Source organism: Lissotriton vulgaris, chromosome 7, assembly GCF_964263255.1.
Source record: "Lissotriton vulgaris chromosome 7, aLisVul1.2, whole genome shotgun sequence".
In the NCBI taxonomy this organism is placed as follows: Eukaryota; Metazoa; Chordata; class Amphibia; order Caudata; family Salamandridae; genus Lissotriton; species Lissotriton vulgaris.
The window spans coordinates 946,594,928-946,611,854 of record NC_141695.1 but is presented as its reverse complement, the minus strand read 5'-3'; the positions used below and the strand labels follow the sequence as shown (position 1 = coordinate 946,611,854).

The 16,927-nt window shown below is 45.3% G+C and overlaps 1 protein-coding gene across 4 annotated transcripts in view; it reads left to right on the top strand.

Annotated features, from left to right (window-relative positions):
• TMCO6 (transmembrane and coiled-coil domains 6) overlaps positions 1–16,927 on the top strand; it is a 229,559-nt gene that overhangs the window by 167,779 nt on the left and 44,853 nt on the right. For 2 of the 4 annotated variants that reach the window (XM_086931382.1, XM_086931385.1), the window contains exon 13: positions 6,480–6,584. In XM_086931382.1, the coding sequence (XP_086787508.1) occupies positions 6,480–6,584 (105 nt within the window). Of the gene's footprint in view, positions 1–6,479; positions 6,585–7,657; positions 7,965–16,927 lie in introns of those variants that run through there. The other 2 variants (XM_086931383.1, XM_086931384.1) reach the window with 2 other exon arrangements.

Here is a 16,927-nt window from a genome sequence, read left to right as displayed (position 1 = left end):
TCCCATTCAATTTCAATGATGATTCGTTCATCCAGTTGTGGATATTAGTGAGGCAGTTAGTCAGATTTTCAGGATGGTCAATCAGCTGGGACAGGGAGACGACTAGTTGGGTGTCGTCAGCGTAACTCACCATTTTGATGTTAAATGGTGTTACCACGTCCTCGAGGGGGGCCATATAGACATTAAAAAGCGTCGGGCTTAGGGAAGAGCCCTGGGGGACGCCGCTAGTGAGAGGGAGGGTGGATGAGTGATGGCTGTCATCCCACACTTGAAAAGTGCGTCCTGTAAGATATGATTTGATCCATTTGATAGCTGTCCCGGTAAGTCCTGCATTAGCCAGTCTACTCAGAAGGACACGGTGGTTGACCGTGTCAAAGGCTGCACTTAGATCCAGGAGGATCACTGCCACTGATCCTCCTGAATCTAGTATGCCCCTTGCCTCTTCGATCACTGCAAGGAGTGCGGTGTCTGTTCCGTGGCCTGGGCGAAATCCGGTTTGGGATTGTCGGAGCAGTTTATTTGTTTTGAGGAACTGGGATAGCTGGATGTTTACCAATTTCTCGGTGACTTTACTAATGCCAGGGAGTAGGGATATTGGCCTATAGTTGGACAGGTCCGATGGATCTAGCTGGGGGTTTTTTAAGAGTGCTTTGACCACAGCACTCTTCCAGCTGTCGGGGACGGTTCCATGGGAAAACGAACAGTTGATAAGGTCCGTAATGGTAGGGACAATTACTGAGGCTACAGTCTTGAGGAACCTGATAGGGGCTGGGTCCAAAGGGGATCCACTTTTCATTTTTACTAGGGTTCGCTCAACCTCTGCGGGGGTGACAGGTCGGAAAGTCTGAAGCGATGGACGACAGATGCTTTCAGTCGGTTCGAGGGAAGTACTACATTCCGTGAGGCTGGGGGAGCTGGGGGGAGGGAGGGAGGCCAGGATGCGGGTGATTTTCTCGTTGAAGAAGTTGGCTAGCTCATTACTTCTGTCAACTTTGGGGGTGTTGGAGGAGGAGGTGGTGGGGACCTTGGTCAGCTCTTTGACGATCAAAAAAGATTCTCGGGCTGAATTGGATGCTTCTTGTATTCGTGTGTTGTAGTAAGAAGCTTTGGCTGATTTGATAGCCTCTTTGTAGAGTTTGACCGCAGACTGGTAGGCTTCTTTGTTGGTATGTTGCCAAGTCTTTCTCCAGAGTCGTTCGGCCTTTTTGCAATTTTTGCGCAGTGTTCTTAGTTCTGCGGAGTACCATGGTGCTGAGCCATGTTTGCCGTTTTTATTTTCCCTATTTCTGAGAGGGAGTACAAGGTCCAGGGAAACGGTAATCCAGTCTCTGAATCTTCTGTCTGCCGTATTTGGGTCTTCGGCCTGAGCAGGGATGTTTTTTTCCAGGGTCTGAGCCCATTCGTCCATGGAGAGTCTGGGCCAGGTCCTATCCTTACTGAAGGTAGGGGGAGAACGGTTTTTCGTGAAGGTTCCAGGTAATTGGAAAGGGACCAAAAAGTGGTCTGTCCAAGGGAGGGGAAAGGCCTCTTTTGCTAGCATTGAGGACGAGTTGGTAAATACGGGGTCTACAAGGTGGCCCTTGGTGTGGGTGGCTCCGGAGTTTAATAGACGGATATCGAAACCTGCTAGATCTTGAATCAGATCATAGGCTACCGAGTTGGCCGGGTCTTCTAGGTGGATGTTCAGGTCTCCAACTATCATATAGTTTGATGAGGAGTGGGCCTGAGTTGTGACTAAGTCCAGAAGCGAACAGGTGAAGGGACCCGGGATGCCGGGAGGGCGGTAAATGAGGAGTCCTGTAAGAGAGGTGGTAGGGTTGAGTGTGACGGTAAAATGCAGACTTTCTGCGTCGGTAATCTGTGCGTCGTAGGTTTTGCAGTGGAGGTGTTCTCGATGGATGATGGCTACCCCGCCTCCTCTGCCTAGAGGACGGGGTAAGGATTGAATACAGTAGCCCTGTGGGGTTGCTAGGACCATGTCTGATTGTGAGTGAGGGCCGAGCCATGTTTCCGTGAGGAAGAATATATCAATTCCATGATCTTCTATGATGTCGGCAATCTGAGTCGCATGTTTAGGAAGTGAACGGCAGTTCAGAGAGGCAATGTTAAGGGTGGCGGGTTTGCTGGGTTTAGTGGGAAGCGTGAGCTGCACTGGTTTGCATAAGGAGCAGCGAGTAAAAGGTCCCTTGAGATTATAGATGTAATCACAGGAGAGTGAGGGAGGTCTGAGGCTCAATAGATCTCTGCGGGAGTACTTTATAGTTGGGTGAAGGGATTCGGGCAAGGGTTCTGGCCCTAGGCCCGGTCGTGCGCGGACGGGCGCAGACGGGCTTGCCTTAGGCGCGCCTTCGGCGCTCAGACGGCGCTCCCGCTGCGCTTGTGTGGCCGACACATTTATGGTAGAGTTGGGGGCGTGGCCTCGCAGGGGGCGTGGCTCGCCTTCGAACCGCGATGGCGGTGTGTTGTTGCTCCTGTCTCAGCGCTGGTTTCCGCTGTCTCAGGAGTGCCTCAGAGGGTCTGCTTGGCGCGTGAGGGAGGCGCTTTAAGTGCAGGTGAGGTTAAAATACACAAGAATGCAAGTAATTTTAAAAATAGCACGAAAGTGCCGTCCTCCGGCTTTCCGCCTCAGAGGAGTTACAGTGCAATGCTTGATGCGCTCGATCAGCGTTTAAATATGATTCCTGGGTGGGCGTGGCCTCGCAGGGGGCGTGGCTCGCCTTCGAACCGCGATGGCGGTGTGTTGTTGCTCCTGTCTCAGCGCTGGTTTCCGCTGTCTCAGGAGTGCCTCAGAGGGTCTGCTTGGCGCGTGAGGGAGGCGCTTTAAGTGCAGGTGAGGTTAAAATACACAAGAATGCAAGTAATTTTAAAAATAGCACGAAAGTGCCGTCCTCCGGCTTTCCGCCTCAGAGGAGTTACAGTGCAATGCTTGATGCGCTCGATCAGCGTTTAAATATGATTCCTGGGTGGGCGTGGCCTCGCAGGGGGAGTGGCTCGCCTTCGAACCGCGATGGCGGTGTGTTGTTGCTCCTGTCTCAGCGCTGGTTTCCGCTGTCTCAGGAGTGCCTCAGAGGGTCTGCTTGGCGCGTGAGGGAGGCGCTTTAAGTGCAGGTGAGGTTAAAATACACAAGAATACAAGTAATTTTAAAAATAGCACGAAAGTGCCGTCCTCCAGCTTTCCGCCTCAGAGGAGTTACAGTGCAATGCTTGATGCGCTCGATCAGCGTTTAAATATGATTCCTGGGTGGGCGTGGCCTCGCAGGGGGCGTGGCTCGCCTTCGAACCGCGATGGCGGTGTGTTGTTGCTCCTGTCTCAGCGCTGGTTTCCGCTGTCTCAGGAGTGCCTCAGAGGGTCTGCTTGGCGCGTGAGGGAGGCGCTTTAAGTGCAGGTGAGGTTAAAATACACAAGAATACAAGTTGACCCCAAGATTCAAATTGCAGAGCGGAGCTGCAGGGACGCTTAGAAGGGGTGAGAACACACAAGAAAGCCTCGTTAGGAAATAAATGGTCTTTTAACGACCTGTGAAGTACTCTGGTGCCACTGTGTGTGTGTTGCCGCTTCCCCACCCCACACAGGGGAGGGGGGGGGGGGGGGGAGGCAGGGGTGTCTGAAGCTCTTTAATCCCATGGGCGTTGCGCGCCATTAATCTGTCACCTGAGGCCACATAAATACGTACCGAATTTAAAACAAAGGCTGGGGCAGCAACAAAAGGACCAGGCGCGTGGCAACTCTGGGCCGTAGCACTGCCGCCTGGCAAAATTTACTAGTGTTTTACCGTTTTTACATATAAATACAGACAAAGGAAAAATTGTTTTCCGGCTGTATTTATATGTAAAAATCCGTTTAAACGGAAAACCGGGAGCCCTATATATAAATAATTAATGTCAAAGGGAACCAATTCACTAGTGGCTTAGACAGTGACACTGACCCAGCTTAAGTCGAAGTGACTGTAATTATCCTATGGTATTGCCTTTAAATTTCCAATTAAAAAATGCAGACCAAGATATTTTTCTTAACTTCAACAACGTATTGCCAGTCATAGCTGTCATATTAGTAGTGTGTATGTCCTAGCATTGTGTCTGCTGCAAAAACTGCCTAGCTTAATTATGTTCATTCATGTCGCTTTCCGATTTTCCTCCTCTAATGCTGTTGTTTAAGGAAATAAGTATAGACTTCACCAAAGCCAAGAATTGACCACATCTCAACAGTAGCATGGCTTCACCTCAACTATTTTTGCCTTTATTCATTTAGGGGATCGGCATCTTTTTATTACGGCAGAGCAGCTTGTCATTTCTCAGATTGTAAAAGTAGCAGTTTTATTAAGTTGCTCGAAGAAGGTTCTTCCAGTACAGTGATAAAAGAAAGAACTGGATGGAATACCGGCCTACCAGACTCTATTGTCTAATTTCTTGGCCGCAAGGCTGTAGCCCAAGTTTGTCAGCCGTATCCGTATAAATGCTTCTCTTGTGTTCTTGCCACATTGATATGTTTCCCTTTGTTGCATTGCGTACAGGTCACCCACTGCCTACTTAAGTGGCACACTTGCCATTCTTTTCATTGTTTTGAAATATTACCCAAAATACCCTTCTAGAGGTCTACTGAGGCTTTTGGACCTAAACATTCGTATTTCTGATTTTTTGGTCGTGCATGGGAGGACAAATGATAGTTTTTAAATGTAATTAAATGACCATGATTGAGAACAGATATTACAGGTAAGTAGATTTTATACTCTCTTATTCTAGACATACAAGGAGCGTGTATTTTGGTTATCTAGTTTGGTCGTATATAAAATGTTGTTAATAATGGAAAATAAGCACATTAGTAAGTAAAAGATGGCTAGAGGATGGGCACGACTGGCTAACATGGTAATCTACCCCAACGAAAAAAGTAACTAGTATAGGTTGCTGCACTCTTTACTTATATTTATTGTATATAATGCTATTATGTGACCTCCCATCACCTGAGACCTCCCAGTGACCCTAGAAAGAGGGGAGAAAAATGAAAAGCGGTGCAAGTAATCATTGGTTGTTCAGGGGAAGGGTACAAATGCAAAGAATGAGACATGGCCAGTTCCAAGGAATTAGGGCCTCATTTATGAGGAATTGGCATAGGGCAGCACCGCATGTCTTCTTGCAGTGCTGCCCCACGCCAATGTGAAAGAGTAGAATGCAACGTATTCATGAAATACAATGTATTCCTGTCCTTTCCTCCTGCGCTGGCACACAATTTGCTGCCTTGCCCCAACATAGGCACCCTTGCACCATGATGTAAGGGTGTCTATGTTGCAGGCAGGGTTGTTTTTGTGCAGGAAGGGTGTTATATTCAATAAAATAAAGATGATGGGTCCTTGTTGTAATGTTCATGTAGTATATTTATGTAGTATATTTATTCTTGGGATTAGATAGTCAGGTACAGCATTCAAGTAGGAATGTAATATGGTAAGAAACCCCACCGGGAGCAGATCACTTCCTGCTCAGCCTCCAGGTAACTGATAAATCCCTTGAATAGCAACAGGTAGAATCATGGATGACATCACAGAGACATGACATAGACAAGCAGACACTAACACTAAGGAGGGACAAAAAGAGGGGAAGAGCAGGATATAACAAAGGGGTACCTTCCAGCACAAAAAAAATCCCAGGAGGCATTTTCCTCTTTCTATGTGTGCTGCAGAATGCAGCACACTTATAAAGAGGAAAAAACAAGGAGAAATATTTCTCCTTGTTACGCCTGCGCTAGGGAGGCGTAAGGTTTTGCCAGTGCCACAGGTTTATGTGATTAAGTAAATCAGGGGCAGCGTCAAAATCCATGGGTGCTGCATGTGAAAACCCACGCCCATGGAACGCCTCCTTGACACAGAGTAAGGCAAAGAAGTGACTTGTGCTGCTTTGTCGTACTCCATATCTAGGGGGCGATGCAAAGCCACGCAGAGTGGCTTTGCGTCGCCTCATAGGTACGATTGAAAGACTTGCGCCGCCGGAGCATCAAAAAAAGTGACACTCCGGCTGTCTCTCATAGATAAGTCCCTTAGTCTGCAGTGAGGTCTGTTGCGGTAATACGTCAAAAGCGATATTATGCAAAACAGGTTTGAGAGAACATTTTTCCCTCGTGGCTGCAGGTCTAAGGTTGAATAATGCCATGTTGGCTAATCAAGTACTGGTTTGTTGCAGTCAGTTGCAGTACTCTGTCTGGCTTCCGGTAGTCTGCTGTTCTTTCCACAAACTATCCTTGAATGTCTCCCTCTTGTTAACAACCTTAACAAAAAGTCTATGAACTATAGCTGTAGAAGTGATTGTAGTAGTCACCTCAGTATAGGGTTGAGGCACATAGGCAGTAGCGGCACAGTGAAGCTAGCACTTGTAACTCAATGAAGGCTGGGAAAATAATAATTCACTATTTGTGTGGATGTGGACTGACTAAATTGCACATTATCCTAAAAAGGTCTTCTGCTGTGAAATTAATGTTGTTATTTGTAAAACAGGCATCTGGAGACTTTGTGAGCCAATCAGGACTGCAGGCCCTTGAACAATATCAAGACAAAGAAGAGCTCCAGTACAAAATTAGCGTTATCGTTGGACAGTGTGTGGTAAGGAAAAAGCTAGCATTAGTGCCTGTGCATATTGCCTACGCATAGTGCCTGCTCCTGTCACCTGAATGTAGGAGCCCCCAATATCACCACCCCTGTGCAGACAGCCCAATCAGCACAATGCCCTCTGACAAGGCCCCAGCACGTACAGATGTATCCATAAGCATGACTGTATTGCAAGCACAGTTTAGAGCAACTCTTTGTGCCATTTGTTTCCAAAGAGGCTGATAACATAGTCTCTCATGCTGTAATATTGCTGTAACATTTTGATGTCTGTTTGCTTCAGACATGCAGAGAATTGATGTTTTTTTAATCACTCATAATATATAGTTACTGATGGGTAACTGAATTATAGGAATGTTTTTCACCGAGGATTTCTGGGTGATTTAAAATAAACGAAATAGAAGCTCTAGTTGCCTGTGATATCACTCACAACCCTACGTTAAAAAATCTCCCTGTAATTCACTTTTTACCCATCTATGATTGTATGTTTTGTAAGCCATCCAAATCATGGCCTCACATTATGTCCCCAATTTAAAGGAAAATACCTTACCTGCCATTTTTTAACCGCCCCATCACCTTCCTTGCTGTCTTTCCCTCTACTGCAGCTGTGCTTGCTGTCAAAACAAACGAGCAGTACTTCCTGATAGGCTCTCAAAGAGCTGTGTCAGCATGGCCTGTAAGGACTGAATGATGTAGCAACAGTGGGTAACAAGTTTGTTGTCAACTTTTGCTATTTCATAGCAGTGAGTTACCAGATTTAGAATCTGGTGTAAACTATTGAGGTTTCATATAGAAGCCATGTATAACAGGCCACTTATTTGTCTGTGAAAGATGATTACATATGAAAAGATCAATGCATAGCTGAACATTTCACTATGTTTCTGGGTATTTGCAGCATTCTGAACATGGTCCATCAGTATGAGCGAGCCTTACCCTGCATGTTCTGCTATTGCGCAATGCTTTGTGTAGAATAAACAGTGTAATGAGCCTAACACTTCATGTGGCCTCTCTGAGACACTTTACCTTCGAGCCCTAATCTTCTTATGTGTATCTTCCATATTATCGCTCAGGTCAGCTATGCTGTGGTTGTTCTTGGCACCCGGATGGAGTTCAGGATCAGGCAGCAAGTCGCTTGAAACCCTCTCATTCTGGCACTCTCTTCCATTGGCCCGTATTAGTAACATGACACTTTCTACCAGCGGTGTTGATAAAAAATGAAAATCACCAGGCGTTTCATGCTGTAAATTGTTGTACTAAGTTGTCACTCTTCTAAGTGGGATGTACAGTTACTAAACGTTTATTTGATTTAATTCTAATTGAAAGATACTGCTTTGTTGCACATGCTAGCTTTAAGTAAATAAAAAAAGATTTGTCTGTTTTCAGGCTACTATTTTCTCTCATGAACAGAATGTGAACAGTCCCCATCAGATAAAGGCATTAAAATGATAGCCATGCTATGACTGTTCACAAATATAATTTAATAAAATAATGCAAATTTATTTTAGGTGAGTATCACAAAACATACATCTATATCACTTAGTCAAGTGACATAATACTGCACTAGTGAAAAGGGTGCAGTTGAATTGTTACTCATAACCATTTAAATGGCATTCAAAATAATTGACCCTTGGTCTGCTACTCTATGACTGTTCTAGATGAGGTTCTCAAGTATTACATTTATCATTGATTCACATGCTTGAATCTTCTCCGTCATCAAGGTTAGAATCCCATGGCAAATATAGCAAGCTGTGTAAATGAAAGCATTGTTTAACAAGCTTAAATAAGTGACATTGCAAACAAATTCACATCATTTTAAGAACTAAATTTCATCCAGTAGGAAGCACGTGTGTCCCCTCAAAGGCGACCATACCTCAGGTTTCTTACTGCAGATCATGTGAAGGGAGTCTCCCTGAGATCTGCTCAGGTTATCTTCTCTGAAGCTGATTTTTGACAACTACAAATTCTACTTTTACTGTAACGGACTTCACAATTATTGTAAATTCTGACAGGAAAATGACAGCTGTCCCCCCAAAAAGGATCTTTTTAGGTCTTGTAGTTCCTTTGGAAAGCTTAGGCTCCACTCTGAAGATTTCCTTAAGGAGTGCCTTTACTCCTTTCACCTTAAACATAAGGCCATGACTGTAAGTACTCCTGTGGTTTTGCAGCAAAACTGTCAAAGACAAGGAGGGCAGGTTAATTATTTGGCTCAAAAAAATAATGGCAAGGAAGAATTCATCCACTGAAGATGAAGGTGGGAGAACATTATCTTTTCACAAAAAGTCCCACAAACAAGGGAACTCCATACATAAAGGGAATCCTCTCAAGATCCCTCTAAGACGAGCCACAAAAGGCAGTTGGAGAAATGTCCTGCCTTAAATGTAGGAACACCGATGAAGAAGTAAAACTTGTCGTCTTCAATAAAACTTTAAAAATCTAGGTCCGAGTCTTCCACTCCTTCTTTAGCTCCTAGTTCTGATGCAAAGAAAACATTGACATACCTCTTGTCGATGAGATATACATTGTGGAAGGAACCATCTATGACAGAATATCTTCAACAAATATGAGATCTTTTTTGTCATGCATATTGACGATAACTTCGACAGCTATACCGTCTACAGTATTGGCACTGTCCACAACAACTTCTTCACCATCATTGACGACTCGGTTGTTGGAGCCTAAAGCATTTTTCAAACTTTAAAAAACCTTCATCAGTAACACTGGTTGTCAGCGAAGCAGCCAAACATTATTTTAATTGCGTATAAGAAAATACCAGACCCTATCCTTCCGGAACACACTTTCTCCAGCAAAGTCTTTCCTCTACCATCTATGCATTTGTTGGATGCGGACGAGTCTGCAGATGAAGGTTTTTTTAGCCCTGTATACTGCCCCACACACCTTCACGTAAAATGTCAGGATGATGATGATGATGACAAGAATTTAGCAAGAGAGTTTACAGCCCAAAATCAACCAGATGCAATTGGATACAGGTCTGATTGCTGAACAGTACTCTGATCATCCCTTTAATTAACAGGATCAATAGCAGGAGCCAATAATGTAGGACCCAACAGCCTTTGTCACAGCTCTCCACCACATGCTTTCAGACTATTACAAAAGGTTTCCCAAGTGAGGTTGTCCTCCTGTACTTCCACAACTGACTCTCATCCTCCTCCTCCTCCTCAACACACTGCATCTTATTTTACTCCTGGTCTAGTTCATTCCATAAGGAGTCCAAGTTTGCAATCAAAACAGGTTGTTTCACCTAAAACACTAGCAAAGATATTTATTCAGATATTTATTCTGACTATGAAGAACCAGAGGAAAGTTAGCTAACTAAGGATTCACTTGCTAATGCTGGAGCAGAATGGGATGATTGTTACACCACTCTCAGCCCGCCTACTCTACAGGTCACTAGTTCCCCTCTGGATGACATTCATGCTCTATGAGAGAGCTTTCAAGTGGTTTGATCTCCCATTTAGCTGGAAGTTTGTATTTTATACTAAGGTGCTTTCCTGGAATTCAGTAAAAGCAATATCCATAATATACCACATCTGATCAGAGGTCCTGAAGATAATGTTAAAATTGGAGATTCTTTTGAGCCTCTAGGAAGGAGGGTTCGAGGTCGACTATACCCATCGGAAAATAAGTTTCTAATCCAGTTTCTCCTGTGTCAAGAAAAAATCTGTATAATGCAGACTAATACTCGTTATGGCAATTAAACAAATTCCTGAAAAAACAATCATTTTGAGTGGTCATGCCACAAGACGTCCTCCAATTGCTAGATCAAGGAGATTTCCTTTAGATCTCCGGGATGTTTATTTCCATATCATCTCATCCATCACAGCCATCAAAAACAGTCAGGTTTGAGGTGGCTGGATGTCATTACCAATTTAACATTCTACACTTTGGCCTCAATTCTGCTCCTCAAAAATTCATCAAGTACATAGCCGCAGTGTTGACTTATCTTAGAAGGAACAGACGTTGTTTTTTGGGTCTCGGCTAGAAGCGCGCGAAGTGCGTTCTCGCCAGAGAACTATAGTCGTCGGCTCAGCCGACAAGATCCGACAAGGAGTGGAGACAGGAGCTGGCCACGCGCGCAGCATTGTCTATAGCAGAGGCGGTTTCAGACGCGTGCCTTGGGATTTGGTTGCGCGCGTGAGCTTGTAACGTAGACCGCTCACGCGCGCAACCCAATCCCAAGGCGCGCGTCGGACAGGCACGGAGCTCACAGGCGCATGGGTTCACGGGGAGGACAGAGGGATCCCAGCAGACTCGTTATCTTCCCCAGCTCTTTTTTTTTCACGGCGGGCTGCGACATTAATCACCCCTGCGAGTGACTTGAGAATACTGACGTGCTTGGTGAAGTATTTGGGAAAACTTCGTATGGTTTTAATAAAAGTGGTACGAAGTGTTTCTCATCTGGGCTTGTGTGCGTGCCTTGACCTGCGCGCGCGCCTCAGGCACCGGCTCACAGCTGTTATTATTCACACAGCGCTGATGATGCACCTCAGGCACGGGCCAATGCAGTTATTCACACAGCTCTGATGATGCACCTCATTCAGGGGCTCACGTCTGTTATTATTCACACAGCTCTGATGATGCACCTCAGGCACGGGGCTGACGCAGTTAGTATTCACACAGCTCTGATGATGCACCTCGGGCACGGGCTGACGCAGTTATTATTCACACAGCTCTGATGATGTACCTCAGGCACGGGCTCACAGCTGTTATTATTCACACAGCTCTGATGATGCACCTCAGGTATGGGGCTGACGCAGTTATTATTCTCACAGCTCTGATGATGCACCTCAGACACGGGCTCACAGCTGTTATTATTCACACAGCTCTGATGATGCACCTCAGGCACGGGGCTGACGCAGTTATTATTCACACAGCTCTGATGATGCACCTCAGGCAGGGGCTCACATCTGTTATTATTCACACAGCTCTGATGATGCACCTCAGGCACGGGCTCACAGCTGTTATTATTCACGCAGCTCTGATGATGCACCTCAGGTATGGGGCTGACGCAGTTAATATTCTCACAGCTCTGATGATGCACCTCAGACACGGGCTCACAGCTGTTATTATTCACACAGCTCTGATGATGCACCTCAGGCACGGGGCTGACGCAGTTATTATTCACACAGCTCTGATGATGCACCTCAGGCACGGGCTGACGCAGTTATTCTTCACACAGCTCTGATGATGCACCTCAGGCAGGGGCTCACAGCTGTTATTATTCACACAGCTCTGATGATGCACCTCAGGCACGGGGCTGACGCAGTTTTTATTCACACAGCTCTGATGATGCACCTCAGGCACGGCTCACAGCTGTTATTATTCACACAGCTCTGATGCGCTCTCTAATACTCTTTACTAATAACTCTCTCCTACTCTCTATCAACTTCTCACTCTACTACTTACTCTGTGTGTGGGTGCTAATGCAATAGGTCTCGCATATGCAAGCGATGAAGCTATTGGCAATGTAAATGAAAATGCCATTTATTTATGATAAAAAAAAAAATCATGAGCAATGCCAATAGCTCTACCTTTAATGCTGCCGAGACCATTGCATTGTAAATGCTTGTTTCCATACCTGGACAACTGGCAAATAAAGGGTCCTTTGTCTCACAATTCAGTTGCACAGAGATCTAGGTCTCACATTAAACAGAGAGAAGTCTTGCCTTCAACCAGTAGAAAAATTACCTATTCTTGGCGACGCTTTTGGATACAACCGCATGCAAGGCCTTCCCTGCGAAAGAAAGGACGCTGAAGCTAACCAACTTAGCCGTGTTCAGTTTGAGTATTTAATCATTACGGGGATGATGTCTTCCTACTGTCACCTCTGCTTGAGGCCGTTTAAGGAGGAGTTAGACAAACAGTGGACTCAAAGCCGAGGATCTTTCAAAGACATCATACAGATTACTCACAGAACGAGAATTGCCATACCTTGGTGGATGTAGGAAGGCAATATCTAGTTAGGCCTAACATTCCTAAGCTTGTCAGTTCAATTTGTGATGACCCCAGAGGATGATTGGAAATTTCTAGAGCGCAACAAATGTCCATGGGCATCAAGGCACTGTAGTCTTACTAGACTGCTAGGCAGGAGCTTGAGAAAGAGAGGAAAAAGGATTCCCAGAATCTCGGATGTCTGACTAAAGTGTAAAAAGCCAAGTTCTGAACACCTTTCTAAAGGGAAGATGTGGCTTTACGGAGGTAAGATAGAGGGGGTAGACTGTTCCACAACCTTGCAACCACAACTGAAAAGGCTCTGCCTCCCCATTTCTTCCTGTGGACTCTGGGAACGATCAACTGATTGCCAGCTGCAGAGCAGAGATTTCTGGCTGGTATATACAATTGGAACATGGTTTTATATCTGCTGGACTTGCCGACTAGAGGGCAAGTCCTTCCAAGATGCTTTCCTAGAAGTCTGGGAAACACATTTACAGGACTTGGAAGTCAAAGGAAAATCAAGATGCACATCAATCTTATAACACCAAGAACAGTAGCTCTAAGACTTTAAGCAAACACAAGGAGATGATGGACGGAGTGCTGAAACGTTTCAGCCACTCACCCCCAGTCACAGATCTGGGTTGAATCCACCATCGTTCTTTACCTCACTTCTCACCTCAGTTCAGACCCAGCTAAATGCAAATCAGTCTAGACCCCTGCCAAGCCAGGTCTTCCCTGAACCGGAAGCAAGCATCCTGTTGCCGGTTTCTGTTTAACACCCCTCATTAGCCAGGTTAGCTTTAATCCAGTGGCAAAGTGAGCAAGGGACCCACGTCTGGGCATACCCTGCCCTAAGTTGGCAGGGTATGCCCAGACTTGGGTCCCTTGCTCACTTTACCATTGGATTCAATCTAGCATGGCTGATGAGGGGTGTTACCCCTAAACCGGTCCCAGGATGTTTTGTGTTTGCTTTGTTCGCCATAAGACTTTAAGCCTTTCTTCCAAGACTAAAACTTTCTTGTTTACTAGTTCACTCAGGTAAAACGACAGCGATGTACTACCTAAACAAGCAAGGCAGGACAAGGCCATGCCTTTTGTCCCTGGAATGCCAAGGTCCTGGGAAATGGATACTTACTCCAGTATTAGAACTTTCATAGATTCACATGCTTGAATCTTTACCCGTCATCGAGATGGGACTCCCCATGTATTTAAAAATAGTAATGCAAAGCCAATACAGACAGGCTAGGCCCATTTCAGTTTTGTAACTTGTCTCTATTGTTATGTAAAAGAGACCACAAATATGTTTTCAACCAATAGGAACCTCTCACCCTTTAGAACACTCCTGAGAGAACATGCATAACCTCAGATTTTCTACTGCACATTGTGCTATGGAGTCTCCATTGAGCACCGCTCAGCTTCTTCAATTCTGCTACTTTACAAGTTTTGAATACAAACCTTTTCTCCAAATCAGCTATCTTCTACTGTTGGTGCAATCTTCAGTATTATTTTTCTTGGTTTTTCTGACTATCATGTCGGACAAGGAGAAAAAGAGTCTCTTCAGAACCTGTGCCACCTGCTGTAAGAAGAAGCTTCATACGGATGACCCTCGCAAGGACTGCATCTTTTGCCTGTAAACCAACCATAAGGCAAAGGATTGTAAGGTATGTTGTACCTTTTCAAATAAGACATTGAGAGATCGTGAGGGGTGCCTTCTTATTTGGCTCCAAAAGTTGAAAGCCAGACGGAGTTATATCTAGTGAGGACAGCGATGAGGCGACCTCTACCTCTTTTAGGAGGTCCCATAAGAGAGGGACATCACCTCACGCATCTAGCAAGCGTCCAAAGAAAGCCTTCAAAAAGAACCCTCATGGGTCTTATAGGAATAGTCCATCTAAATCTCCTCACAAATCTGACAAGGAGAGAAAAGGACATTCATCTGGGGACAGTAGGGCAAGAAAAGTAAGTACTGAGCCTCCTTCATCACCTCCTCAAGGCAGGGATTTTAAAAAAAAACTTCTTCTGTTCCCCCTAAAGAAAAACTGTTGACAACACAGTTTACGAAAAAATCTTCATCGTTGTTAACGAGCGTGAAGATCCACCTGTCTTCAATATCTAAGCAAAAGGCATGATAATGGTCCTTTTGGCTAAAATCATACCCCATCACAGTTGCAGGTCAAGTGCAGAGAGGATGATTTCGAGGAGAGCTATAGGGAACAACGGTATTATATTCCTCATCAGGAATATCAGGACAACACAGTCTGCATGCCAGTGTCGTTATTAACGGACTTGCAGTACATGCTGGCGGACTACCGGAAACGTTGTCCACCAGCATCTGTTCATCTTGAACTGTCTACACTGCCATCACATACACTATCTATTCCTTCTAATCCACAACAGGGCCAGTTTTTTCAGTCAATAAATCCCCCCCAAATCACCACCACCTGTTCCTTAGCAAGATCCAGGAACAACAGACTATGACCAGGAGGAGGGAGAACTTAGGGATCCGCACCAGTAATGGGACAACTATCTCATACCCACTCCATCTTCGCCCTCTCCTGTGCCCGTTGATATGCCCCCAGAGGACTTTGGGGGATTCTATAACCTGCTTGAAAGAGCAGCCAAACAATTTGACTTGCTGATGCTGACATCCCAAACGGAATGCTTTCTATATGACTTTAAAAAGCCTTTTAGAAAGTCAGTTAGGGTCGTTCCAGTTGGGAGCTACATTTGGGAGGAAGGACCTAACGTAATGAAAACACCAGCCAAAGTGACTCTAGTTCTATCTAGATTGGAAAAGAAATATAAAGCCCCAGAGGAAGCTCCTGCCTGCCTTGTGGGTCATCCAATGCCTGACTCTGTAATCTCTCAGGCTGCAGGGAGGAAATGCAAAAATCCTTTGGCTTCAATAACCACACCTCCAGATAAGGAAGGCAGGCGTCTGGATAATGCTGGCTAGCGAATCTCCTCAATGTCAGTACTGGTGGTCATAGCAGCAAATGCTCTGGCAGTTTTAGGACGCTATGATTGGCAGATGTAGTGTGGTTTAGCACGGTACATAGAACAGCTTCCTGAGAACATTAAAACAGAAGCAAGGAAGATCCTCCAGGAAAGGGAAGGCGTATCCTCGAAGGTTAGCAACTGTGCGATGGACATTGCCATTACAGCGTTTAGATCACTAGGTGGCATAAGATAACAACTGACCGATGGGTCCTCAACCTTATCCAGTTTGGCTATACCCTGAAGTTTCTTCAAATTCCACCATGCACTCCGCCAGGTCGACAGGAGGTGAAACATCTACATCTGCTGCATTTAGAAGTTCTTCTCATGCGCCACAAGGGAGCAGTAGAACATGTTCCTGCGTCCCAATCAGGGAAGGGGTTCTATTCCTGTTTCTGCTTTGTACGGAATTAGTTCAGACAATGGCTACCGATTCTAGATTTGAGGATTCTCAATACCTACTTCAAAAAGCAATCTTTCCGCATGGTCATTCTGCAGGACATTTTGGTACTTCTAAACACAGAAGATTACATGGCCACTCTCGACTTACAGGATGCATATTTTCATGTCCCCATCCACCCACCCCACAGAAAGTAACTTCAATTTACTGTAGCAGGAGGCCATTATCAATTCAAGGTACTGCCATCTGTCGTGAAATCGGCTCCAAGGATATTCACCAAATGTCTAACTCCGGTAGCAGCCTTTCTAAGGAGGCAGCAACATCAAATGTTTACTTTCCTGGATCACTGACTAATAAAGGCTCCATCATTGTCAGCAACTCGGGCATCTTACATTCTTCCACAAGCATCACCTTTTTAGGAGCGATTATAGACACAGCGCTCAACAAGTCATTCCCATTTCTTAAAAGACAGGCGAAAATATTATTGTTGTCTCAGCAATTCACAAGAAGAAGGTCACTTTCACTTTGCCGCCTCAAGTCCCTCCTGGGAACAATGTCATCTTGTAATCCCTCTTATTCCCTTTTGCTGGCTTCTGATGCGTCTTCTGCAGGAAGAACTAGATTTGCAATGATATCAAGCAGGAGGTACTTTTGAGGATGTCCTTGCTTTCACGCCTGCAATGGTCAGTGCCTTCTCTTGCTGTACCCGGTCTCTCTTTTCTTGCCACTCCATCTCCGCTTATAATTATCACTGATGCCTCCTAGTAGGATGGGGAGCTTTTCTGCAAGATCTCTAGGTCAGCAGCTGTTAGCAGTAACACCACCAACATCTCCCCATCAACTTGCTGGACCTCAGGGTGGTGAAGTTAGCATTGCAGGCTTTCCTGCCAAAGATAAAGAACTCTGCTGTGTTAGTCAGGACAGACAACACAGCGGAAATGCATTATTTCAACGAACACGGAGGTACCAGATCTCTTCTCCTCTCTCAGGA